The 27408-nt window shown below is 41.5% G+C and overlaps 1 protein-coding gene across 1 annotated transcript in view; it reads right to left on the bottom strand.

Moving 5' to 3' along the window:
- MCC (MCC regulator of WNT signaling pathway) overlaps nucleotides 1-27128 on the bottom strand; it is a gene marked incomplete at both ends in the record, with an annotated part of 197364 nt that extends 170236 nt beyond the window's left edge. Inside the window, 2 exons of the mRNA XM_079548610.1 lie at nucleotides 11180-11427; nucleotides 26992-27128. Coding sequence (XP_079404736.1) covers nucleotides 11180-11427; nucleotides 26992-27128 — 385 coding nt within the window. The remainder of the gene's footprint in view (nucleotides 1-11179; nucleotides 11428-26991) is intronic.
- Between the last annotated feature and the right edge of the window lie 280 nt (nucleotides 27129-27408).

Below are 27408 nucleotides of genomic sequence, written 5' to 3'. Positions count from 1 at the left end.
CTCATATTCAGTGAATTAACAATATTAGCACTGCTGAAGACCCCAGAGGCCTTCATAGACTGCACTGCCTGCGGTTGGATACACTGATTGATGAGGCTCTAAGGAATGACAAACACAAATATGTATATTTACAGTACTATGACTGTAATTTTAACCCATCTTTCTTACAGGCTTAAGCCTGTACTCCTAACTTGAAAGATCTGTTCTAAAAATTCTATTCCACCTTACTCAGGGTTCACTAGGTTTGATGTCTCACGATCTGCAAAACTCTCCATAATGTCACACAGAGCTATGTTCTTGTGTTGACATCGTTTCAGCGTGCAGATCTCAAAGAAAAATGGCATTCCCCCTTCCAATAATCAATATTTTGTGTAGAAGTCTCATATCTGGCAATAAGAAGCAGGTGTCCAACAGACCATAGCAATGTTTTTTTGGTTTGGTGAAGGATAACTTCATCAGGCTGTGCTGATGGGCCTAGAGCTCTTCTGCTCACATAGCAGTATCAAGATATTATGGCACAGAAGGATCCAGTATATCAGGAAAAGTGAAATATTGTGAGATTTTTCTGAAACAGCTTCTCTAATGTGTCTCAGCTTGCAAATGGCAAAGATGAAGATAGATGACCATGTACCATTCTACAAGTGTGAAAGGGCTCAAGTTCATGTAGTTACGCTTCACTGCGTACAGTCTTAACAGCCAAGACAAATATCTGATCACAATTTTCCGTTAGATATCAGTGGCATTTAGTTACTTAAACACTTCTGAGCAACTAAGATAATAAAGATATAATTTATGTATGCACTGAACACAACTCAATATTTCTGGGAGAAATTTAGTCCTGGAGTCTGGTGATTCAGTGGATAAAGACTGAATTAATCTCTGTTCATGTGTTAGCCCCAGTCTCAAAAAGTATTTCAATAAGCCAATGATTTTGTTATCAAGTGCCAAATAATTTGCTTTCAACACTTTCTTCATACTTCAGCACACATATGAAACAATTTCTGGAGATCCATCTGAGTCTACCATCTCATTTCACAAACCTGATCACCTCGAAAAGCATAATAAGGTAATCAGTGAGCAGATTTTCTTCTTTCACTTACATTTCATTTCATATTCAAACTTGTCATTAACTTACTCAATCTCTCTCTATTCGAAAATTATTATTTTACTTTAAAGTCTATTTTTCAGTTGTTTTTTGTTTTTGTTGTTGCTAATCTTTAATTCAATTGGTGCACTAAATTCTGAGGAATCAGGCTGGGCCTGTTGGATCACTATCAAGTTCTTGTTCCTCTCGCTATACTTGTATTTGGCTTGATGAACACTGACTAAAGATATTGTGTTACACTCTATTACCTCTTTCACCTTAGGATTGGAAGATAACAACCTCTATGCGAACTAGCCACAGCTATACTCCACCTGATTAATAAGGCATCGGAGAAATCTATTTCAAGAAATTAGAAGGAAGAGGGAAACTGAACTAAACCAGTTTTGCTCTAAAATGGAAAGGCCTTATCAAGACCAGAAAAATACCTTTGATAATTTTTATTTTTATTTAGTACTTTCTGAATGCCTCAAAGAAAACAAACCCAGACAGTGACAAGAAAAGTGAACATACATCAAAAAAAGCTTAAGCAGCATTTTAAATTATACACAATCTGAAAGTTTCACAGCATTACAGAGATCACAAAAATATTCATCAATATGAAATAAATTATTTTACATAACAATATGTATGGCATGAAAATAGAATAGATGTAAAGCAAAGTCAAGATTTGACTGAAAGATTTAAAATTATTTCATACCTTTAAGTATACAAAAAAAAATTTAGAATAGACAAGAATGGTCTTGTAGCTGAAACCTTGTAAAATATTCTTCATTTATGTTTGTTCTCCATTTATGTTTGTTAATGCATACTGAATGCTCACACAGAGGTTTAGATGCAGTTTGCTCACAATTTGACACTCCTGTGTTACAGAATCATAGAATCAATTGCTCAGGTTGGAAAAGACCTTCAAGATCACCAACCAAAACCTAACCATGCTATCCTAACTCTAACAACCTACCACTAAATCATGTCCCTGAGCATCAAATCCAAATGGTTTTTAAACACTTAAGGGATGGTGACTCAACCACCACCCCCCTGGGGAGCCTATTCTAGTGCTTAACAACTCTTTCTGTAAAGAAGTTTATCTTCATATCCAATCTAAACCTCCACTGGCACGACTTGAGGCCATTTCCCTTTGTCCTGTCAGCTTCTCCAGTGAGAAGAGACCAACCCCACTCTTGCTGCAATGACCTTTCAGTTATTTAAAGAGAGCTGTAAGGTCTCCCCTCAGCCCCCTTTTCCCCAGAGTAAACAGCCCCAATTCCTTCAATCTCTCCTCATAGGGCATACTCTCCAAGCCCCACACAAGCCTTGTTGCCCTTCTTTCTGTATTCCTTCTGTATTGAGGTGCCCAAAACTGAACACAGTACTTGAGGTGGGGTCTCACCAGCGCCGAGTACAAGGGCACATTACTTCCCTATTTCTGGTCCTGCTCACCACACCATGACCAGCATGCCTACTTGGCCTCCTGGGTACTCTGCTGGCTTGTATTAAGCCAATTGTCCATCAGTACACCAAGGTCTCTTTCCATAAGGCAATTTCCATCCACTCCTCCCCAAGCCCATAGGGTTGCCTGGGGTTGTTGTGACCAAAATGCAGGACCCGACACTTGGTCCTATTGAAACTCATACAGTTCACCTTGGCCCATTGATCCAGTCTATCCAGGCCCCTCTGTAGTGCCTTTCTCCCCTCAGGCAGATCAACACTCTCTCCCAACTTGGTGTTGTCTACAAACTTACTGAGGGTGCACTCAATCTCCTCATCTAGATCGTTAATAAAGACGTTAAATAGAAGTGGCCCCATTACCGAGCCCTGGGGGACATCTCTCATGATTGGCCGCCAGCTGGATTTAACTCCATTGATTATAACCCTTTTGGCCCTGCCATCCAGCCAGTGTTTCACCCAGCAGAGTGTATGCCCATCCCAACCATGGGCAGGCAGCTTCACTATGAGAACATTATGGGGGACAGTGTCAAAGTCCAGGCTATCCACATCAACAGCCTTATCTTCACCCACTAAGCAAGTCACCTTGTCATAGAACAAAATCAAGTTTGTCAAACAGGATCTACCATTCATGAACCCATGCTGACTGGGCCTGATCTCCTGGTTGACCTCTAATTGACCCACGATGGCTCCTGACATTATCTTTTCTATAACCTTTCCTGGCATCAAGGTGAGACAGATAGCTCTGTAGCTACCAGGATCATATTTCTGGCCCTTTTTGAAGATGAGGTGTCACATCTGCCAGTCTCCAGTCCACCAGGATAGCCTGTTAGCCAGGACTGTTGAAGGATGATGGAGAATGGCTTGGCGACCACATCTGCCAACTCTCTCAGCACTCTAGGGTCCCATCAGGCCCCATGGACTTGTGAGCATCCAGCTTTCAGGTTGTGTACCCAGGGAGCAACTAGTAAAGATTGAGGCAAAGAAGGCATTATGTACCTCAGCCTTATCCTGATTTTGGTCACTGTGTTCCCCTCTGCATCCAACAAGGGATGGAGATTCTCCCTAGCCTTCCTCTTACTGGTGATATATTTATATAATAGATATATTAAGTAAAATTAATATGATAACAACAATAAATAAATATTATTTCATTGATGCACAGCTGAACATAAGCCAGCTGTGTGCCCAGGTGGCCAAGAAGGCCAATGGCATCCTGGCTTGCATCAGGAACAGTGCTGCCAGCAGGAAGAGGGCAGTGATTGTCCGCTGTATTCAGCTCTGGTGAGGCCGCATCTCGAGTGCTGTGTCCAGTTTTGGGCCCCGCACTGCAAGAAAGACATTGAGGCCCTGGAGCGTGTCCAGAGAAGGGCAACGAAACTGGTGAGGGGTCTGGAGCACAAACCTTATGAGGAGCGGCTGAAGGAGCTGGGATTGTTCAATCTGGAGAAGAGGAGGCTCCAGCAGATCTCATCACTCTCTATAACTACCTGAAGGGAGGTTGTAATGAGCTGGCAGTCGGCCTCTTGTCTCGTGTAGCTACTGATAGGACTAGAGGGAGTGGCCTCAAGTTGCACCAGGGGAGATTTAGGCTGGATGTTAGGAAATACTACTTCTCTGAAAGAGTGGTCAGGCACTGAATGGGCTGCCCAGGGAGGTGGTGGAGTTACCGGCCCTGGCAATGTTCAAGGAGTGTTAAGATCACAGAATCACAGAATCATAGGGGTTGGAAGGGACCTCCAGAGATCATCGAGTCCAACCCCCTGCCAAAGCAGGTTCCCTACAGCAGGTCGCACAGGTAGGCATCCAGGCAGGTCTTGAACATCTCCAGAGAAGGAGACTCCACCACCCCCCTGGGCAGCCTGTTCCAGTGCTCCGTCACCTCACTGTAAAGAAGTTCCTTCACACATTTGTGCGGAACTTCCTATGCTGCAGTTTCCGGCCGTTTCCCCTTGTCCTGTCTCCACTCACCACTGAAAAGAGTCCAGCCTCGCCATTCTGCTCCCCACACCTCAGATATTTATAGATCTGGATCAGGTCCCCTCTCAGTCTTCTTTTCTCAAGGCTGAACAGACTCAGTTCACTCAGCCTTTCTTCATAGGAGAGATGCTCCAGGCCCTTCACCATCTCTGTGGCCCTCCGCTGGACTCTTTCCAAGAGATCCCTGTCTTTTTTATACTGGGGAGCCCAGAACTGGACACAGTACTCCAGATGAGGCCTTACCAGGGCCAAGTAAAGGGGGAGGATCACCTCCCCTGACCTGCTGGACAGGCTCTTTTTAATGCATATAAGATGTTGTGTTGAGGGACATGGTTTAGTGAGAGCTATTGGTGATCGGTGGATGGTTGGACTGGATGATCCTGTGGGTCTTTTCCAACCTTGGTGTTTCTGTGATTCTGTGATATTATATAACAATAAGGAAATAAATATTTATTGTTTTCTTTCACCTTAGTGGCCAAGTTCAGTTGGGCTTTGGCCTTTCTCATTTTCTCCCTGCACAACTTCACTATGTATTTGTTATCTTCATAAACTGCTTAGCACCTCTTCCAAAGACCATAATCTTTACTTTTGTTCCTGAGTTCCAGAACTAGTTCCGGTCCCTGAAAACCAGTTACAACATTTTCAATTTCTACCACTGCATTTTTTCAGTTAATCACAAAATCTAATCACACCAGTATCCTCAACATTTAAAAATTCAGAATTTAACAATTCTGGAATTCCGCACTGCCAGATTCACTGTAAGATATAACAGCAGTACTTTTTAAAGAAATTAGAAGAATATCTCAAGACTTAACCTTCAGTCTCACTTCCTCAAGTAATGCTAGCATCTATTTCTTCAGCCTTTAGGTTTTTATTTTTTCCCCCCACTGTATTACATGTTTTACCAAGTATAAAAACTATCCAAAATCTTAAGAATGAAATCAAATTTTCAGTAAATAGAACAGGGGATTTGACTATGAATTAATTCTGATGACTAACCAATGGCTGAAGACTGCGGACTCCATTATCTATAACTATTTATCTAGAATATGTAGCTCTCAGTGGGACTGGAAATTCCACACTTGTCTAAAGGACAAATTTACTAATGAACAGTGTCATTTCTTATTCATCGTCAGAAAAAAGAGGTACTAGAAATAGGTCATCTTTCTTATGGGAAAGGAAAGGAAAAAAAAAGCAAAAACAGTAATTTGCTAATTACCTGCGAATAGCTAGCTAACATGTACAATAATAAATAATACAAACAATTCCAATTCTAGCTTTTACTTGTAAAAATACATGTAAAACCATTAATATCAAACAACCTGACAAAAGCCACAGCTTTAAGTCATTTCCTGCCTTAAATCATTAGAGGTATAGTTCAGCTGTATTACAGGGGCTCCTTTGACTAGCAATTCAATTCCATCTCTGGGCAGATTATTCACACAGATTTAATATAACTATTATGGCTTTTCAGTCTCCATAACTGAAACAGTTCCCAAGGATCTGGTAGTAGCTGACATTTTTCTTGTATTCCATACTGAAGTGATATATTAAGAAGTCAGGTTAGCATACAGTCATTGCATGTGCCCAGCAACACTTTCAGAAATTATACATATTTAATAATTTTTAAATAATGTTTGAAGAATATTAAATTAACAGAGTTTACTTTCAGTTTCATCTATAGAAAAATCACTGGTTAGCATTTGCAAATTAAAGCACTCGCTGACTTTAATAGTGTGATTACTGTATTATTAATAATAACAGCCCTGATACACAAGCAGTGGCAAAAAACATTCTAATAATTTAAAAGTGTCCTTTTTCATGCATTTGAATAAAATGTTAAAATTTCAAATCTAATCCTACATTTTCTTTTTTAGACATGGATGCAGGTTGGGTTTGATGAGCACAAATATGATGAGTCCTGTACCTTGACCAAAACTGTTACCAAGATACCTTTCTTCTGTACAGGAGAAGAAACATTTGTGGACAAATGCACTGTAATATCCTTATCAACACTAATAACTGATAGGTGAGACAAAGAAGTTCAACAGTAATTTATCAGAAATTATTTCTTAGGACTTTTTTTCTCCAGTTATTTACTTAATACTGCAATAATTAGAGGTTACAAAGATAATGTTCTTTGTATAGATATATTCCTACATTTTCACATTCTTTGTAAAGAGACTGTGAGCAGCTACAAAAAAAGCCTACACAAAATGCTGCCTGAGTGGTAATCTCTGTACAGTCCCAACTTGCAATATGGTGTGTATCTATCAGAGAAACTGTATTGTCTGCTTCAGATCACCAGGACCCCTGCTGCACAGTGACAGTCAAATTAATTTTGAATCTGTGTAGTTTCTGTGTAGTTTATGCATCCAATATAGATACACAACAAAGTTTTCAGGGAATACCAGAATCTGATGTATTAGAATCATAGAATTATTAAGGTTGGAAAATACCTCTAAGACACTATGTAGAAATAAATCTCAGGAAAAGTCCTATAAACTACCTTTGAAAGTAACGGTTATGACAGAAGTCATAAACTGTCAGAATAAATGCACAAACATACAAAACTTGCAAAGTTTATATATTTGAATCTCCACATTTATAATTTCTCCGGTTTTAAACAATGTGTAGAAAGCAGTAGTAAGCTGCTCAATGTAATACTCTTTGATTACTAGAAGACTACATGCATGAGCTCTTGAGGACATGAAGGACATGGGAGTAAACACAGATCATAATTCAAGCTTGACTGCATTATTCCCTGGCCCTCATTACGTTCATACCCAGTGCATTGTGATGTATCACAGAGATACATGACAGCAGTGTTTCCTTGCCTACTTAAAAAAATATCTGTAGAACATCTTGGATAATGCTGCCACAATGGTTTATTTTTACAACCAATTAAAAATGTGATGCATTGTGAATCCTCGTTGTTATTTTCTCCCATTCTCTTTTTGCTTTACATAAGAGAATGTCTCCATATGTCCTCCAATCATTGTGATGTCTTCAAGACTGCAAAAGTCAGTGCGGGACAAGTACAGAAACCATGAAGTCCCTGTAGGCTTAAAGGTCAGGCTTCATAAGCACAAAACAGAATAGAGCAAGGCAAGAAACTTGGAGTTATTCAAGACTTAACTTTAAAAACATATATATGAAGAGAAATACTAATTCATTAATCAATTGCAAAATGTATTAAATTACTTTCATACAACAAGAAGATGCTAGACAGTAGGAAAAAGAGATTGAACTGGATGCATTACCAAATTTGAATGTTTGTCATGTGAGTTTAGGACAGCAATTAACAAGATTTCTTTATGGGATACATTTTGAGACTGTCCTACAAGACCTTCCCCTGGTCAAGTTTAGGCCCAATCTTTTCATTACCATAAAACATAATTATTAAGCCAATCTGTCCAAGAAAGAAAGATTTAAAGCCCAAGCTGACAAGAAATGTCTAGCAGCCAAATGGTAGACAGCAAACACGAAAATGGAACAGCAACAGCACTAAAAGAACAACGAATATAAGAAAGGAGGTGAAGATAATTAAATATATGAGCTAAGGAATATACACCATTCCTAATTAAAAAAAAGATATTAGAGGTCACCTTGGTTTTGAAATGCTATCCAGTATAGCTGCTGGAAGTGATTTCAGTTAGAAATCAGATGAGGTTTAACAAAAGCAAGCGTATCTTGCACCTGGGAAGGAATGTATCAGCACAGGTTGTGGGAATGACCTGCTGGAGGGGAGATTTGTGAAAAAGGATCTGGGGGACCTGGTGTGTGACAGGCTGGTGATAAGCCAGCAGTGTGCCCTGGTGGCCAAGAAAGCCAGTAGGATCCTGGGTTACTTTAAAAGGAGAGCGGTCAGCAGATCAAGGGAAGTGATCTCCCCCCTCCACTGTGTCCTGGTCAGGCCTCACCTGGAGTACTCTATCCAGTTCTGGGCTCCCTGGTGTAAAAAAGACAGGGAACTCCTGGAGAGAGTCCAGCAGAGGGCCACAAAGATCGTAACTGGCCTAAAGCATCTCCCCCATGAAGAAAGGCTGGGTGACATGGGTCTGTTCTGCCTTGAGAAAAGAATACTGAAAGAGGAACTTATTAATGTTTACAAATATCTGAAGTGCGGGAGACAAACGGATATGGCCAACCTCTTTTCAATGGTCTGCTGGGACAAGGCAAGGGGAAATGGCCATAGATTGGAGCATAAGAAGTTTCACACCAATATGCAAAAGAACTTTTTCACAGTGAGGGTGACGAAGCACTGGAACAGGCTGCCCAGGGAGGTTGTGGAGTCTCCTTCTCATGAGATATTTAAGACCCATCTTGACACCTACCTGTGCAACCTGATGTGGGGAGCCTGCGTTGGCAGGGGGTTGGAGTCAGTAATCCTCGGAGGTCCCTTCCAACCCTTACAGTTCTGTGATTCTGTGTGATTCACTGATTTATTGTCTGGAAATGCAATTGAGCCCAAGGATTATGAAGATTCAGTGTAGCCAGTGATGGAGAATGAGCAGAGAAACTACAGAGTAAGTAACTACAACAAATATGACTATGAAAACATTAACAGAGATCAGACAGATAAAAATAATAAAAAGAGCTGTGAGACACATCTACTACATTAGGAAGACAAAAAAAAAAGCCAGAGAGCCAGAGAGCGTTAGATGATGAGATGGCAAGCGAAATGTGCAATCAATCTAAAAAGCAAGAATATGTGGAATTCACCAAGGATCCAAAGCACACAAGCAACATGTGATATCTGAGACAAGCCACAAACACGTGTAAAAAGAGTTACTGTAAGAAAGTGCAGCGTGAACCCTGTAAAATACAAACTAAAACTAAGAACCAACACACATACAGCTTTACATTCTTGGAGGCTGACTAATAAAAAGGAATTAAAGGTCAGTAACTTGAAGACCCAAAATAAAGAGAAACAAACTGGTCAGAAAGAAGTGTGAAGTATATCTGAGAATAAAAAAAAGAACAGAACACATTTTTAACTTAATTTAGGACTGCGTGTAGCCAAAACATAAAAATGCGTACAATTATTTGCTATAACTTGAGCTCACCATAATTTAAGTTTCATTTTGAACACTGCTATGGTTTGAAACATAACACAGGTAAGTAGATTTTCACTTTGAAGACACATGTTTAGCTCATTTAAACAAGCAGCCAAATCCGTCAAAAATGTAAAATCTGTGAGCCATTTTTCATCTTCACATTCTGGCACAAATTTTCCCTTTGATTTCATTTTGCAAATTGTAAGACCTTTTTAGCATTTTACCCCGACTTAGCCATCTTCCTCTGAAAAGTAAATGATGTCGCCATAATCCATGCTTTTAAGGAAGTCCTGGAATTGGCAATGATTCATTCCCTTGGACTACAAAAATTCACAGCTCTGATGACTATTTGCGTGACATTGCCCATTTTTAAAGCTTTCACAAATAAATTTTTGTGATGTATAATGCAGTGACATTTCATCAAACGTTGAGTTGCCGGTGGCAATTGCATTGTCTTCTATTAATTTTATAAGTCCCGTTTTCTTACCAACCATCTCTGGTGCCATCAATAGCTATTAGCAGACATCAGGACAAATTATATTTGCCACAATTTCCAAACGCTGCTTAATAAACTCACCATCAGTCAAAGGTGGGTTTTTTTTTTGTTTTTTTGTTTTTTTTTTTTGCATTCAATTAGCTAGCATGTAGCTACCTTTTATAACAGAGTCCATTTGAGTTTTAACTATTTTAAAGATTTTGTTGAGATGACAGACATTTTCTTTGTTCCCTGTTTTGCCCTTACATAGTGTTCCTTGCTATATCAAATTTGGCAGTATGTTTCTGAATATAATGTCTTTTCAAACTGTAATCTTTGAAAACTGACATGCTTTTCTTACAAGTCAAGCATACCGCCATTCTATTTGTCTTGACAAAAACGTAGCAATCTGTCCATTTTTTCCTTCATCCGCAATTTTTCTTTTTCTGGGTTCTGTTTTCTTCTGAGATGCCATGAGTCAGGTTGAAATATTAGTACTGACAATCACTGCAATTTACTCAGCAAGAGGCACAAGCACAAGCTACACGCAATACATGCAGGCTTTGATGAGAGTGAGTGTGTGTGACAGACATGAGAAGGAGAGTCAGCGCTGCCCTGCACCGTCCCCTACCCTTGGTTCCAACCCACAGTGTGCTGAGCGCCCAAAGCAGTTTGGCAGTTGTGAGCAATGGGTGTGAGTCCAGGGCCAGGCTCCTCGGCACGGCAGAGCTGACACCATGATGGCATGAGGCAGAGGGTGTCCACAGTGCAGTTGTGCTGCGCTGCACATGGTCCGCAGGCTGCAGGTTGGACATATCTGACATATAGCATTTGCAAGATAAAAATATAACCACAACTCCTGTCTTTTCAACGATGTTGTCTTGAGTAATTATGTTTTTTTAGAAGAGAACTTTCTTCACACATATTTGTATACACACCAAACCAACATGGATGCATCAGTTGTACCAACACTTTAACATGTGACAAATTTATGCCAAAGCATATTCTGAAAGCTCTTCAGGGACAATTCTGATGCCAAAAAGAGTTAGTAGCAACAAAATCAGAGCTTGTTGTTTGTTAAACAACATCAGCAGGACATTTAGATGTCATACCTACCTAAACTGTTATTGCTGCTAGTTGGCCAGGAAGCTATTCTATCTCTTAACTTTTTCTTTTTACAAGAGTCATCTGATTTCACAGAAAGCTCCACTTCCTCCTTCCTGATTTCTCGCACCAGTTGCATGCGACACTGACTAAAATCCTGGAAGGAAATTTTTCCATTTTCGTCTGCTCCCAGCTGGTGCATGATCTCAGCGACAGACTCCTCCATATTCAGCTGGCGGCACACCATCAGCAAGTCATTCCTAAGAATATTTTTAGAGGGAAAATTGGGGTAAGGGAGGGAGGAAAGTGCAAGAAAGATTGGAAAAATGGGAATGGAGAAGAAAAAAAAAGAACAGTTTAGTTTGGAAGGAATACTAACTGTTTAATTTTGAAATGCACAAATGTACAGACATTTAAATCCAATAAGCCAACTACTGTTTTCTATCAATCTATGATTTGAAGTTGGAAAGAAACTGGAACACAGAAAGATCATGGAAACGCAAAAGATTTCTTCTTAAGGATTAATTTCATGCTATTTTCAACACTTCAACTACCAGAGACATAAATGAGAGCTGAATCATGCTGTTGATCTTCAGAGTAAAGTGACGTACTAAGAAATTAAATCATTACATTTCATCTGGATCAATAGCAGTTTTGATTTCCATTTTATTTGGAGTAGAGAGAAATCTCTTTTGCTGCTGAACAGCAGTAAGTTAAAGAGGAAAAAGGTATTTATGGCCGAAGTAAACATCAGAAAGGAGCATTTGGAATAAATATTTTCAAGCCTGTCTCCAAATATCATGACTGCAAAATCCTCTCAAGAAGTTTGCTTGGTCTAATTGTTCAATGAAACTCAAAGCAGAGAGGAGGGCAGTATTACATAAAATACTCTGACGCTGAGTGCAAGCAGCTAAAAGACAACTGCAACCAAGTCAACAAGGTAGTTACTGAAAGCGTGTGATATCCTTAACAAATGTATACAATGTATTCTTTGGATAAATACATATAAATACACGTAAGCATTCTGCTAAAGAACAAACCAGCCAGCAACACTAAGGTCAATGTTATTTTCTATTTTGTGTGAAGAACGAAAGAATCTCAAGGACATACCTTAGACTTAATTTGAAGCTAAACATCCTCAGCAGAAGACGTTCTGTTTGCTCACCATTATTAAAATTACATTAAGAATACGTTTGCTGAAATAATTCTCAGTAATTGTCGTAAAAGCCACAGTATGAATCAGAAGTGGACAAGTAACAGTGAATAAAGTGAACTTATTAGGCAAATATCTGACATTCTCTAGCAATGACTTCAGAAAATGGAGGCTCTTTCTGAAGAGACCGTCATATTTGCCTTTTTCAAAATGTAAACTGATAAAAAAAAGAAAAAAAGAAAAAAAGCAACGGAACTCAGCAACTGTAAATCAAGACTGAATAATCTTCCTAAGCATTCCTTGTTACAACTTCTCCAGCAACTGAAGGAAGAGATACACATATGTCAAATAACAGTCACACTCGAAATAAAACATGAGTGATAATCCAGATCTCAATCAACAGCTGCCCTACACTATCAAAAACTTGGTGCAACATTCTCTCCATTTTCAAAGGAAAATTACAAGAATTATCACTACTTTGGCAGTCTCACCCTTTGCTATTTCTTTCCTGCAATTGCCTGTCATGTCAATACCTACCCGTTCTACAGATAAAGCTATCTGCTGGGTGGAGCATAGTAAGAGCTTCTCCAGCAGATTTTTTGGCAGAGATTTTTGTAATGAAAATGAACTGCAATAACAACACAACAACAAATGCTATGAGCATGCATTTTAGCATAGATTGCCAGATAGGAGAAGAAATTATTATAAGAAAATTAAATTACATGCATCAACCATAAATAACTGATATTTGTATTTAAAATTTTGGTTGGAGTTTTGTGCTTGGCATTTAACCTGGACAATGAACAAATAAGTAAATAAAACCTATCACAGCTCTGTTCCTTTATTTTAGAAGTTAGGATAACAATACAGACCAATCTCATAAGGATGCTGCAAAGAAAATTAAAGATGACAAAGCATTCCAATTTTCACAGGGGATACAGCTATGCTATGTCTATATTAAAAATTCAAACCAGAGCTAGCCTGAATTCAGATGCCAGCAGTTAAATCTGACATCAACTCCCAGATTTAACAACAGTAGTGATGTGGTGGCATTGACATCAACTGTTTTAGGCTTCACTTCACTTATAGCAACAAATTTAATAAAAGCCATTTACAAAGCACCTTTTAAGCATTTCAAGTTATATGTACTCTTAGACCAGATAAGATACTGTGCTGCACATGGATGGAGTTCAAGGACTGTTTGGACAATGCTCTCAGAAATAGGGCTTGAATTTTGAGTGGTCCTCTGTGGAGCCAGGAGCTGGAGTTGATGGTCATTATGGGTCTTGACTTGAAACAAACTTGAATTATTCGGACTTTACATTTTCAGCTACTGAAAAGGTTTTGTGGTAATTTTACAAGGACACATTTTATCTTTGCTTATGCAACCTGCAGTTGCCTCAAGAAAAATAAAGATAAACTTTTTGTCTTAATTTCTTCATCAGTCTTCACTTTAGACATAGGTGAAACAAATACTTCTGTGAAGGACCTCACTTTTTTCTGCAAGCTAGAGATTTCCTGCAATTCACAGATGTTTTCTGCCCCGCAAATCAGCTTCCTACCGGTTGAGAAGTAGCTCTACACTCTGAAATTCAGTTTTTCTACTCGTCTTTCTTGTCCATTAATCTGGCTCCCCAAAGTAGCCTGTCTCCAGCTTCCTTTGCTCTGTTTCTGCTTCCCCACATAAAGAAGTGAGAACTGTGGAATCAGCTTTTTAGCTTTCTGCTGTCAAAAGAGGTAATCCCACTCCTTCCATGTTCCTCTACTAAGGCAGTTAAAACAGCATAAAACTGATCATGATAACAAGAATAGCTTTTGTTGACTTAGTTCCATGTAGCAGTTTACGACAGAGGAAGGAAAGCCAGCACCACTCTCTTCAGAGGCAAAGTAGTCTCTTGATTACCAGTATCATCAGACAGTTGCCTCACTTCCTTCATCTGCAATTCAGCGTCCTACCAGAGTAGGCACCTGAACAACCTGGGGCAGCTCCCTTATGTGTGCAGACCTTCAGCTGACACAATCTGACAATTCTGTCACATTGACCAGCATGCAAACATTACACAAATCCATTCATCATCGTCCCTTATAGGGACAGGACAAGGGGAAACAGTTTCAAACTATGCCGGGAGCTTCAGATTAGGTGTTGGGGAAATTTTTCACTGAGAGAGTGGTAAGGTGGGGTAAGGCATTGGCCTAGGGAGGTGGGCATTCCATCCTTGGACATATTCAAGGCTAGGCTGGACGGGCCCTGGAAGAGTTTAAACTAGAGGATCTCTGAGGTCACAGAATGATAGAATGGATTAGGTTGGAAGGGACCTCACAGATCATCACGCTTCAACCCCTCTGCCGCACGCAGGGACACCAACCTCCACTTTTAAGACCAGGCTGCCCAGAGCCCCATCCAACTGGGCCTTGAACACCTGCAGGGATGGGGCACCCACAGCCCCTCTGGACAGCTTGTGCCTGCACCTCACCAATTTCAATCTAAGCTATTCTATGATTCTATGATCACAACAGCTGCCTTCTAGTTTACTTGTTTCACTGACAGAAAACAAACAACAAACAAACAAACAGATAAAAACCTAATCTCCTTCTTACAAATGTAACTACAAATGTCCAACTGAGAAAACTACAGCATCACACAGAGACTGCAGGAATCAACTCATACAAAGTTTGGGGAGTAAAGCAGAGATAAGAGCCACCAACAATTGCAAGACAAAGTTAGTCTTCAGTAAGATCCACCAGAAGATTCACAGAGGGTCAACGTTTGTTTAGAGAGAGTTACCAGAATAACCTCTATCAGAATTTTAGATGGCGAAAGAACTAGCTAGGTATCATCACATAAAGCAGGTTGTACGAAATATTCATTTCTTAATCTGTACCTAAAGAAGTAAGTCATTACAATTCCACAGCCTTCTAACATATCCACCTCACAAAGACAATGCTCCAAGACTCTCAGATCCACAACATGCACGAACAGCACATAAAACCTAAACACTGAGTAGTAGAAAGATCAAGTGCCTTTTGGATCATGCAGCCTTTAAAAGGAGCAGAACTTTGTAAGTGGATTTTTTGTGCCATTTGCTAACCATTTCTAAACAATTCCAAGCTCTCTAGGGCCCAAACTGTCAACTGAGAAACACTATTATCATAATATCACAAACTCAGAAATGAGACAGAGTGGAGGAGCACAGCATTGGCCACACAATGCCAGCATTTTTTCAGGACAGAATTTACTAATCTATGCACTAGAAGCACAGTACTGCTTCAAACTATTTTAAAGAACAACTAACTATTCCTGTTCCTATTCAAGCATGATCTATTCTCCTATCCCGGACAGAGGGCAGAGTACCAGAGCATGCAGTTGATGATACTGGATCATGTGGAAAGAAAAACTTCAGGAGAAGAAAAAAGAGATACAGTAGTTTGGAGGGAAGGAATAAGTCAGGAGCCCATGGTGGGAAACAGAACGAGAAGGCAAAGGAAAAGTATGAAGTGCAAGGATATTTTGTGTTTTAAATCCAAGGAGGAGTAATGAAGAGCTCAATTTTCAGGATTGTGCTGATCAACTGAATGAGCTTTATGTTATTAAAGTGTCACCCTACAGAAGTACAACACATAGCAATGCCTTGGAAAGACTGTGAAGAAAATTTTGGTACAAGTATACCTGTGTCATTCGTGACAATTAGAATCTCAGCTTTTCTTATTAAAGCCTCAACAGCCTCACACATCACAGTCTTCCCCAGCAAGTTTTGTGACTTAAGACTTCCCGGCTACAATTTAGAATGCTATTTGAGAAAGGAAGTTAATTGTTTGGTTCCTTTAAAACCATTACCTGATGTCCCATCTTCTGTTGAATAAAGAACTGAATTCTTCTGCAGGTCTAATCAATGCAGTGAACTGTTCTGGTCTCCACCAGATCCATCAACTTGACACATGATGCCATGCAAAATTAGCACACACTAAAAGCATATACTGAAAACAAACCAACAACCCACACATACTAAAACGAGTAGAAAAGTTTAAAGCAAAAGTCATTTCTTTCAACAGCATGATATCAGAATTCAGATTTAATTAAGCTTATTCATTATCTTATCATCCAGATCATTAATTGTTAACAGTACTAACATGCTATAGGCCATTCTTCCAATTTGATATGATCTTCTATGTGTAAAACACGCTATTGGCATCTGATTACTCTGGATCTATTAGGAGAGTCATAAAACACCAAAAGCTTAAGATAGAAGTCATCTATTGTTGGATGCCTTCTATTGAAAGATGCTCTGGCATCCTTTCATTATTAACTGTTCCTATTTGATTTTTATAAAGCTCAATTAGTTCTTAACAAACCTATACTCAGCCAATTATAGTCTGTAATCAGACTGATCCTTATCTCGGCATAATTTTAAAGAAAGAAGTATATTTTATCTTTGCCCAATTTCTGTTACTTTTATCTTCTGGAAGATCTCAGTGTCACGGTTTTATGATTTTTGATTATCGGTACTCCAATCATATCATCATGTAGTGCACTGGAAGTTGAAGTGTTAATGCTCCGGTTCCGAGTACATGTCCCAGAAGAGAAGAACCACTACATTCCCCACAAGACTGCTTGCTGTGTTGTTATCATTTCTGCTCATGGGGAACAGATATGAGGCCTTGGTAGGTCATCTGACCTCTCTTTCTTGATCAGGCTCTCCTCCCTGCTCAAACAGACTGTGCATCTCACCTCAGTGTTACGGTGAGGCCTTTCCACCTTTCAGGCACTCTCTCTCATTGTCTTTGATCCATTAGCTTCAATTCCAATTATATTGTTATAGTGTGTTATCTTGCATTCCGATACCATATTTGATAAATGAGTTTGTTTCTCCTCAGATTGTTGCTGCTGTTTTTAATTATTTTGGGGTCCCTGTTTCCCTTTTCTGGAGGCATGGATCTGTGAAAACCCTCTGCCTCGCTATTTGCAGAACCAGCCCACAAACTGTTGACACTTAGGAAAGAAAATGCACACAGAATAATTCAGACTCTGTCTTTAAGAACCTTACATCACATTTTTTCAAGTACAACTAATTGAAACATAAATCCAAGTTCTGTCTAACTTTTTTATTTCCCCAACATAGAAGCACAGAATTGCATGTGTTGGAGGGCCCACTAGAGGTCACTTGGTCCAATTCCCCTGCATTGCATAGGGACACCTACATCTCAACCGGGTGCTCAGAGCCCCAGCCAGCCAGACCTTGGCTGTCTGCAGAGAAGGGGCATCCAACCACCTCTCTAGGTGACCTGAGAAATGCAGTAAGGATACAGACTGTTCAGAGCAGGGCACCACAGACAGATAAGAGCGTGCTGCCATGTCGAAATTATTTCTGTTCCAGCAAGTTTCAGCAACTATTTACAATACACCTCAGTAATTTCTTCTGTACACCTGGCAGATTACTGCTCCATTGAAAAACCCCAGTCCCTTTCTCCCCCTCACGCTGACCACAGGATGGGATGCCCGACATATATGACCTTTGCTTTCGTACTCACATTCTCACTTGCAGATATAAAAAAAATAGCACTCAAGCTCTTCTTTATCATTTTTTATTACTAGATCTCAAACTATTCTGCAGACGATGTCTTACAAGGTATTACTATTATTGCCAAGCCTATTTGCAGGAACCATATCATTGTACTTAGTATTTTCAGTGTCAGAAACAAACTAAGAAACAAAAAACAATCATAACTTCTCATGTCCCTTGTTTTTTTCTCTCTTTACATATTCTTTGTTGTTGTTGTTGTTACACTTGAAAACACTTGCTGGTTTTATTTTCTGCCCACTTTGAGCAGCAGGAAAGAGGTAGGATTAACTTCAACCAAACCCAAAACTGCATAGGTTTTATTCATTACTCAACTGGCTAAGTCCTAATTCATGGCTGTGCCCTGCCTTGACTGCATCTCACAGCCGTATTCAAGCAGCACAACCTATACCACCCCTACTCAGCAACACTCCTTTCCTCTGGCAGGTGAAACCTTTCTCCAATAGACAGTATGTCCCATCATGGTGTCCTCCTACAATTCATATAGATACCAACAACATCGGCTGCCTGTTGCAGGAACTGTCTGAAATGAAATGTTTGTTTTTCAGTAGGCAAATGCATATGCTACCCATTAGAAATAAATTCAATGGTGTGCTCCCAACCTGTATGTCAAAATGTTAGCCAAACTGCATCTTGCAACCTGTGTATCCATGTTTTGTTTAAGGTTGTCACCCCCTGAGAAGAATTGTTGCAGGTGAACAAAGGACCATTTATCAAAAGAGAAACAGAACTTGTCAGTAGAATCCCTGCTACTGTACTTTCCTTTCTGCTGATTAGTTTCAAATTTTGCCCAGAGTATCAACTCAGCCTACAAATTCTACCATGTAATAGGAATATCAGGAGGGCAGTTGTCATTCAAAGGCAGTCTGGACTCTGTTACCTAACTTACCCTTGCAAATGGCATACGAGATTTTATTGAATAAATTACTGCTAGTACAAAACAAGTACTATTCCATTACATTTGAGAAAGTAGTCCTGCAAAAAAATAAACAAAACTCTTGGAAAAAAAAAGACATTAAATGTGCTCACTGCAGCTAACCATTACAGTTCCTTACAGCAAGGTTACTTTACATATAAACCTGTGCTACAATATATACCACATACACAGAATGCACTCTAAAATATGCGTAGTAGAAATAAGTTGAATTTCGATAGTCATATACGTACAGTTTAACTATTCTTCTCCAAGTGCCATTCCAAGCCCAACTTTCTGACGACATAATTAGGCATAGAACTAACCTACTTAATCTCTTTCAATTACCAGCTGAGGTGACAAGAGTCTGAATAAAAATAAATCTCTGCTACATTTTTACACTTTTTAAAACAAGGCCATCTCTGTGTTCATTAATTAACTTCTAAAGAATTTTCTTTGTTCAAAGATTTGAGCAAACAGTGATTAAAAAAATCAAGCAGTCGTAATTGGAAGCATAAAAACTAAACCCCAACTGAAGTCTCAGAAATACCAATAAAACAGCCCACAGTGATTTCTATGCTTTAAACGTAAGGATATGGAGTTCCTATGAAGACATGCACAAAAGCTTCCTGCAAATCTCCCTACTTGCAATCACACTAGAGAGCATCTATGCAAGCCATTAATGCAAAACACCGGAAACATCCAGGAAAAAGGGTCACAGTGGGATGAGCAGTGAAAAGGTGAGAGGCACCAGGTCCATGCTGGAACAACTCCCAGTGTGACAAGTGGAAAAGACAACCAGCTCAGATATGGAACCTGTGCAGAGTAAGGCTGCTGGTGGCCTCTATGCTCTCCAGAGAATCCAAACTTAACTGAGCTTGACTGAATCAAATCCACAAAACCAATCTTGAAACATGCCATCTGCACCAGAGCCTTCCCAGAAAGCACAAGCTGAAGGGAGAAAAGCTATGAATTGGCTGAGAGAGGACACCTGCCCCCATTTGTCCACTAGACAGGTTAATAGCCGCTACTACCTCCTGCATCTATACAATGCAAAGAAACAAAAATACTGGAAACATCCAATAATAAGGAGCACAATGCAATTATCTGGTAATATGCATATCTCAACTGAGACAGGGGAGATTTAGGTTAGATATTAGGAGGAAAATTTTCACACAGAGGATGGTGAAGCACTGGAACAGGTTGCCCAAGAGGTCATGGATGCCCCATCCCTGGAGGCATTCCAGCCCAGGCTGGATGTGGCTCTGGGCAGCCTGGTCTAGTGGCTGGTGACCACTAGGTGCTGGTGACATAGCAGGGGGGTTGAAACTAGATGATCATGATGGTGCTTTTCAACCCAGGCCATTCTATGATTTTGTGATTATATGAATATCTTAGCATTAGGCATCACCAGGAACATGAATACAAATGACTTAGCTCTCAGTTCAGCAACAGTCTGTTGAGGTATATGGGGGTAAACTGATGGGGGAGAGCCATTGACACACATGTGCCCCTGCACCCATGCTTTCTTTTCAAGATCCTATTTCAGAAATTGTGCAGATCAAATCTGTCCAAACTACTTATCTAGAGGCATGACTGATAGCCAGCTATTCTTTGTGCACTGCCATGGGGAGCCTGGTTAAGCCTTCATCTACCAATTCAGTGGCCAAAGAGAGAACAGGCTGAGAGCAGCAAACCCAAATTGGTCTTCTCGTCCTCTGAGTGGAAAACCCCACACACAGGGCCCCTAACATCTCACAGGTCCTGCTGTGGACGCCCTCCACTGTCCCTGTACAGCTGTCCAGAGGACACCAGGCCCTCTGATCTCCACCCATCCTTAGAGGATCAGAGCCAAGAGCCTTAACTCAAGGCAACCCCCTGAATCCTGGAACAGGCTGCCCAGGGAGGTTGTGGAGTCTCCTTCTCTGGAGATATTCAAGTCTCGCCTGGATGCCTACCTGTGCGACCTGCTGTAGGGAACCTGCTTTGGCAGGGGGTTGGACTCGATGATCTCTGGAGGTCCCTTCCAACCCCTACAATTCTGTGATTCTGTAACACCCCCCCCAGAGTCTCCATTTCTGGGCAGTTCTTCTTTTGACAGCCAAGGCTTCTCTGAGGCCTGAGGCCATCCTTCCTGTCCCCCTCCCTCATCTCTCTGTTGGGGAGGGGGACAGAGGTCAAAGAAGTGACAGAGGCAGCTATCCTGTGGAGAATCAGACTGTGTTTCAGGTAGGAAGAAGTGCCAACTTCAGCAAGAAGATCCAGTCCAGATTCTTCACTGGGACTTTTTTTCCCCCAAGATTAGATAATCAACAATTTAAAACAACAATACAAAGTAAAAACAGAACAAAACAAAAACCCTGCAACAAGATAAATGAGTTTTCTTTTTTTGAACAAAAAAAAGTAATGGTCTTTTTTTCTGGAACTTGTTTGCATGTAGATTCCCACTTCTGTTTGTCTCCCCCATAAAGGAAAGTATCCTAGAGCAGGACACACTCCTGATTTAGTTTTAGTTTTCTCTTGAGATACTGCCATTAGCCAGCAGTGGTTTCACAATTTGTGTTATCTTGTAGCAGTTCTGATCCAAGTTCTGCTTACATTCTGTAGCTCCTTAGTTTTATAAATGGCATACTGTGTGCAGTTATGTTCTCTTTTCTGAGGATGACCGGGAGCCTGGGACCTTCAAGGCCAGTAAGGAAGAAGTCAGCACCACGAAAGCTTGAAGCTGATAGGCAGCAGAAGGATCTGCCAACTGTGCAAGACCTTCGAAGCCTGATGCGGAAAAAGGGAACTGACAAGCAACAAGGTTGGTGAAAGAAAAAGGCCACTTGCCTTATGAAATGGCATTTAGTTATCCTAAAGACATTACTAAGGATTAGGAGCAGGGGATATCGATCATAAGTAAATTAGTAAGTTGTAAAAAAACAAAAAAAATGTAATAATTAGTAAGTTGTTCATAAAAAATGAACAGCCATTAAGAAACACACGGAAAAAATTCCAGTTGCATGGATAATTTTTTTTTTCTCACCAAAAGGGAAGTTACTGACTTCAAAGAGAAGTTAAATTCTCTTATGTTAACAACTCCTATAAAATACTATTAGCTAATAATCCCATTAAAAATACATGAGGATAAGAAATAGCTTCAGCATTTGTTATGATAATGTTCAGTGACATCAAAAAGTTTGACAAAATGGGACATACTGCTCAGTTTTTGCACACTACAGTCTGCCTTACTGGACACTTAGCTTCAAAGAAGAATACAATAAAACCACATAGCAATGGTTTGCCCGAGCTTTATACTACAGCCATTTTTCCTTAGTTACTAATGCCAGTAGAAAGAAAAATAGAATAAGCTGTATAAATGTCAGGGTTTTATGATTTTTGTTATCGGTATTCGACAACATAACATCCTGTAAAGCACTGGGAGTTAAAGAGTTAAAGGAGTTAGTGCTCCAGTTCTGCAGACTGCTGAATTTCCAGGTACCAGCATCTCGGAAGAACTGCACACACCCGAGGACTGTGTTTTCATTTTCCATTCAGAAGGAAAGGTAAAACTGTTCACAGGCCACAACATCACTCTCTTTTTTTCGCAGCCTGCCTTGGCAGCAGTTTGCCCTGACCATATTGCCTTCAGCTTTAGAGTAAGGCCTTTGGTTGTGGGCACCCTCTCTCTCATTTTACTCATTAACCTCAATTCCAATTATATCGTATTACATTTTGCTATCTTACATTCCAATATCATGTGTAGTAAATTAACTTTCCTCCTCAGATTGTTGCTGCTGTCCTGTTTTTAGGCCCATCTCCCGTCTCCCTGCCGTTCGTTCCCCCTTCCCCCCTTTCCCCTCCCCCTTTTCTCGAGGTGAGGGTCCGTGGGTCCCATGCCCCACCAGTCACACAACTGGCACAAACCAGCCTGTAAACGGTTGACATCCTCCCCTCTCCTCCCCGCCCCCCCTTTTCTTTTGTTGGGCCATTAGGCCTGTGGGCACGCTGTCTCCCCGTCATGCACACAGGCAGATCTGGAGATCACTCTGTGACAATAAAACACACTGGCTAACTCTACTGCCTTTACAACTTGAGTAGTTCCACCTAACCTGTCTGATTATATCCCTTTCTTGAGTTTGATGTTCACGTAAGGACTGGGCAGCTAACTCATGTTACAACACCAAGGGTTTCAGAAAACAGAAGTTTGAATATATTCCTCTGACTCCTTCTTAATTGTATCAAATGCAGACTCTGAACTGTTTATGTCTTTAGCAAATATTAATCCTTGGCATGCGTGCTAGGCAATATTTAACAACGGTATAGTTTTTCTTCAGCCCAAATTAAGCACACAGATTGTTTCTCTCATTTTTTGTCTATATCCATACATCTGTTTTTTCCCATAGCTTATTCCCTTTTTTCAGTTCTGATGCTCTGAGAGGATCTAAGGAGAATAAAGAATAAAAACCCACAAAATTCATGCAACTGTGGCACCACAAACTAAAGCAAGCTCCAGGAGAAACAGAGAAAACAGAGCACAACCATGTAAAAAACAGCACAGTGCTTCACATACAGTCTTATCTGATGTAATACTATTGTGCTGTATCCATACAAAAGCACTCCTCCCATTACAAGCTTCACAGTCTCTCTGGCAGCTCCTTAGTGGAGATGGATGAAAAATAAAATTAAGTCTAAAAACACACCATGAGAGCTAGAGCTGTTTTCAAGACACGGGGAAAAACTGGGGTTAGGACAAAGTCAGTTTCAAGAAGGCTCAGACAATTTCTGCAAAGAATTCCTAAAACGGAGCTGTGTTAATCTTTCACGTGGTTAAGAAGAGCACAGAGAAATAGCCCAGATCTGAAGTAAAACCCTAATACAAATTTTTCTTAACTTTTCCAACTCTGTGACTTTTCCAACTTTTCCAGCAATGTGCAGAAGAATGCAAGGACTAATAAAGGCCTTAATACCACCTAATAAAGGTGGTATTTTGCTGACTGTTCTAAATGATGGTTAGAATTCCCTTGTTAGAGGGCTGGACTGAGGCCAGAACTAGAACTGTACACTGCTGAGACCAAGCTGCTTTTGCAGTTAGGAACTCCAGCACCTGTAAAACGTATAAGAGTAACATTACTTTTCTCCCAGGTCATCCAAGTCAGCTTTTTACTTCCCTTCTGTTACAAGGATGATCTTCTGAAAACCTATTCATTGTAGCAAATACAGCTGTCCTGTTCCTTAGTCTCTTCACAGATGAGAGCTAACAGCCTCTGCTTAAGCATTTTGTTCCTGATGCTGCTTTACAAATAGCAGACAATAGGCTGAAGGGACATCAAGCAGTAACTCACGACTAAGCCTCTCTGCATATATTTGCACGGACCCATAAAAAACATCTTGTAGATGAAAAACATATTTTACTGCCATAGGGCTAAAGAACTGCATTTAAAACATTATGAGCTCAATACCAAAAGAAGCTGATAAACTCTTTAACAAATCTACCTTTTGTACATTTACAGGGCTCACTGTAATTTCATAAACCAACTGACTTTATAGCAAAAATTACTTGTGAAGTGAATAACAGAAGAGCTCTTCAGTCTCATCTTTTAGTAAAGTCTGTATATTAGGGCTTATTTCAGAAGATGCATCACCTCAACATTACACCCCAAGTTCTCCTTATCATAACCATATAATGGTTATCTGAAGCTATCCAAAAAAAGGAATGTTGAGTTTGAGTACGTTGCATTTGTGCTGGCTAATGAAGTACAGAAGAGCTATATTCTGGGCTGCATTAAAAAAGGGGTGGCCAGCAGGGAGAGGGAGGTGACTGTCCCCATCTACTCAGCTCTTGTGAGGCCCCATCTGCAGCACTGCGTCCAGGCCTGGGGCCCCCAGGACAGGAAAGATGAAAAGCTCTTGGAGTGGGTCCAAAGGAGGGCCACTAAGACAAATCAAAGAGCTGGAGCACCTCTCCTACAAGGAAAGGTTGAGGGAACCAGGTTTATTTAGCTTGGAGAAGAGAAGACTGTGGGGAGACCTCATTGTGGCCTTTCAATACTTGAAGGGTGCATATAAACAGGAGGGAGAATGGCTGCTTAAACGAGTACATAGTGATAGGACAAGGGAGAATGGTTTTAAACTGAGACAGTGGGGAGGTTTAGGTTGGATCTCAGGAGGAAGTTTTTCACACAGAGGGTGGTGACACACTGGAACAGGTTGCCAAGGAAGCTGTGGATGCCCCATCCCTGGAGGCATTCAAGGCCAGGCTGGATGTGGCTCCGGGCCACATGAAGTGACTCTCACTCATAGCAAAAATCACTTGTTAAATATTCACTCGCTACTTTTTCTAAAAGATGACAATTTCATGTTGAAGGCACTAATCCCATATGAAGCGAGATGCAAATAAGTCTCAAAAACAGACCTACCATCTCCAGAGGAGTTTTCTACTATTGCTATCTCCTGAGCCATGTTTCTGTTTGCTACTGAAATCCCCCTTAGGCCTGTTCCTGGAGCTCGTAATGCTCTCAAAAGTGCAGTTCAACCAACGCTCAGAAACACTCACTCTGAAACACACATAATACTAACTTGGAGTGAAATTTAGGAACATTTAAGGAAAAGTTCATCAGAAATCTGAGTGGTCTGTATAATGTCAGCATCTCTCAACTGTCCATATGGAGCATAACGGCAAAGGTCTCACAGTAAGTGCTTTAAAAGACAAATATACAAAACTCAATAGAGTTTACACTATAGAAAAGCATCAAATTGCAGATCAGAGAATGTGCTGAGAGGAGGCAGCACGTGCTTTAAGTGAGCATACAAAGTTTTCTGACATCAGAATCATTTCCATGGGGACAGTAAACAAATGTAAAGAAAAGTGATCCTAACATAATGGTTGGAAGGCATACATTTTCTTAGTTTACATTTCAGAACCACAACTGTCAAAACAATTACTAGACTGGGGGAGGAGGGGTAAAGACAGAAAAAAGACTGGGCAGCTGTTTAGATAAAAGATATCACGACCCTTGGGTCTCATTTCTAAAGTGACTGCCAGCTGTTAGAGATTTTCAGCACCTTTCCAGTTCCAAAGGGACAACAGTGGGGACTGAAGTTTACTTAGCCTTTTGGTAGGGTCATACTCTCAGGTTTCAGGTTAAATGACAAACTCAAAAATACCCTCGCTCTGGTTCAGCTCTCTGGAGATACTCACAGCACAGGACTCAGTGTAAAATGCAAGTTACCATCACCTCTTACAGCTCTTATATTTTGGAAACCCAATTTTTTTTAAAATAATTGTGCAAGAGTCCTCAACAGGACCTTCCAGTACTTGAAAGAAGCTCACAAACAGGTAGGGAATAGCTTGTTTACAGTCTGGCAGTGAGAGAACATGGGCAAAGGACAGAGAGGAATGGCTTTAAACTGAAAGAGGGAAGATTTGGGTTAGATGTTAGAAGGAAATCCTTTACTCAGAGGGAGGTGAAGCTGCCCGGAGGAAATGTAGATGCCCCATTCCTGGAAGTGTCAAGGCCAGTCTGGGACCAGTGATATGAAGCTGCAAAGCAAGGATATTGGTGAAAACATAGGGAAACGAGATACTCTGGAAAAGCCGTACAAATTTTATACCTCATGTCATCACATCCTGGGCCCTGCCTCCACAGCGCCTCACAGTGACTATCGACCTTCCCACACTGACACCTGTGGGCATACCTGAGGGAGCACCCGCAAAGGACATCTGTTTCTACCAAGCGCTCAACAGAACTGTCCCGCCTTCCCCCACGACTATCCACAGCTTCATCTTTACCCGCGAAAGCCACCTGCCCGCTGACGGCTGGGGCGCGCAAGTTTCGCAGCCCCAACCGCCACACCCGCTGATGTGTCGCTCCCGCAGCCCCGGAGCAGGGCAGCTCCCAGGCACGGGCAAGCTTCCGCCGGTAAGCCGTGCCCCCGCTCAGGAGCCCGCAGCCACCTGGGGACAGCGGAGGAGCGGCGGGGAGCGCCCGCCCCGCCTCGAGCTCGCCCCCCGTCCTCGGGGAGGCAGCGGCCGTCGCGAGCTGCCGGCAGGGAGGAGGGGGCGGTCGATCTGCGCTCCGGCGGAGGGTCCGGCCTGGCGGCGGGGACGCGTGCCAGCCGCCTGCCACCGCTGCGCTCCGAGCGGCAAACTTGCGAGAAGTTGAGACGGCACTTCGCGGAGGCGGCTCTGCGCCGCTACCTGCTGATGAAGCCGTCTCCGTCGCCGTCGCAGGCCTGGAAAAGGCGCCTCATCCTCTCCTCCTCGCCAGTGCTGGAGGTATCGCTGCTGCTGCTCCCGGCGCTGCTCACCTCTGCTGCGGCAGCTGCCGCCATCATGCGCCCAGCTCTGGAGGAGGAGATACGACTGCCTCAAGCGCCAGGGATTCCCAGTCCCGCCGCGCCTGCAACGTGCGGGCGGCAGCACAAAGCCAGCGCGGAGGGGGGGAGCCCCGGGGCGCGGCCCCGCTGCACGCCTACCCACCGCGCGCCCCCGGCCCTGCGTGCTGCTACGGAACCCGGGCGCGTGCCCGCGGAGGGCAGGGGGGACGCGGCCCCACCGAAGCACCGCCCTCGGTCCGGCCGGCCCCCAGCGGGAGCTGCGGGGAAGGTGTGGAGG

This window comes from Tetrao urogallus, assembly GCF_951394365.1.
Source record: "Tetrao urogallus genome assembly, chromosome: Z".
Classification (NCBI taxonomy): Eukaryota; Metazoa; Chordata; class Aves; order Galliformes; family Phasianidae; genus Tetrao; species Tetrao urogallus.
This window is presented reverse-complemented; position numbering and strand designations above follow the sequence as displayed.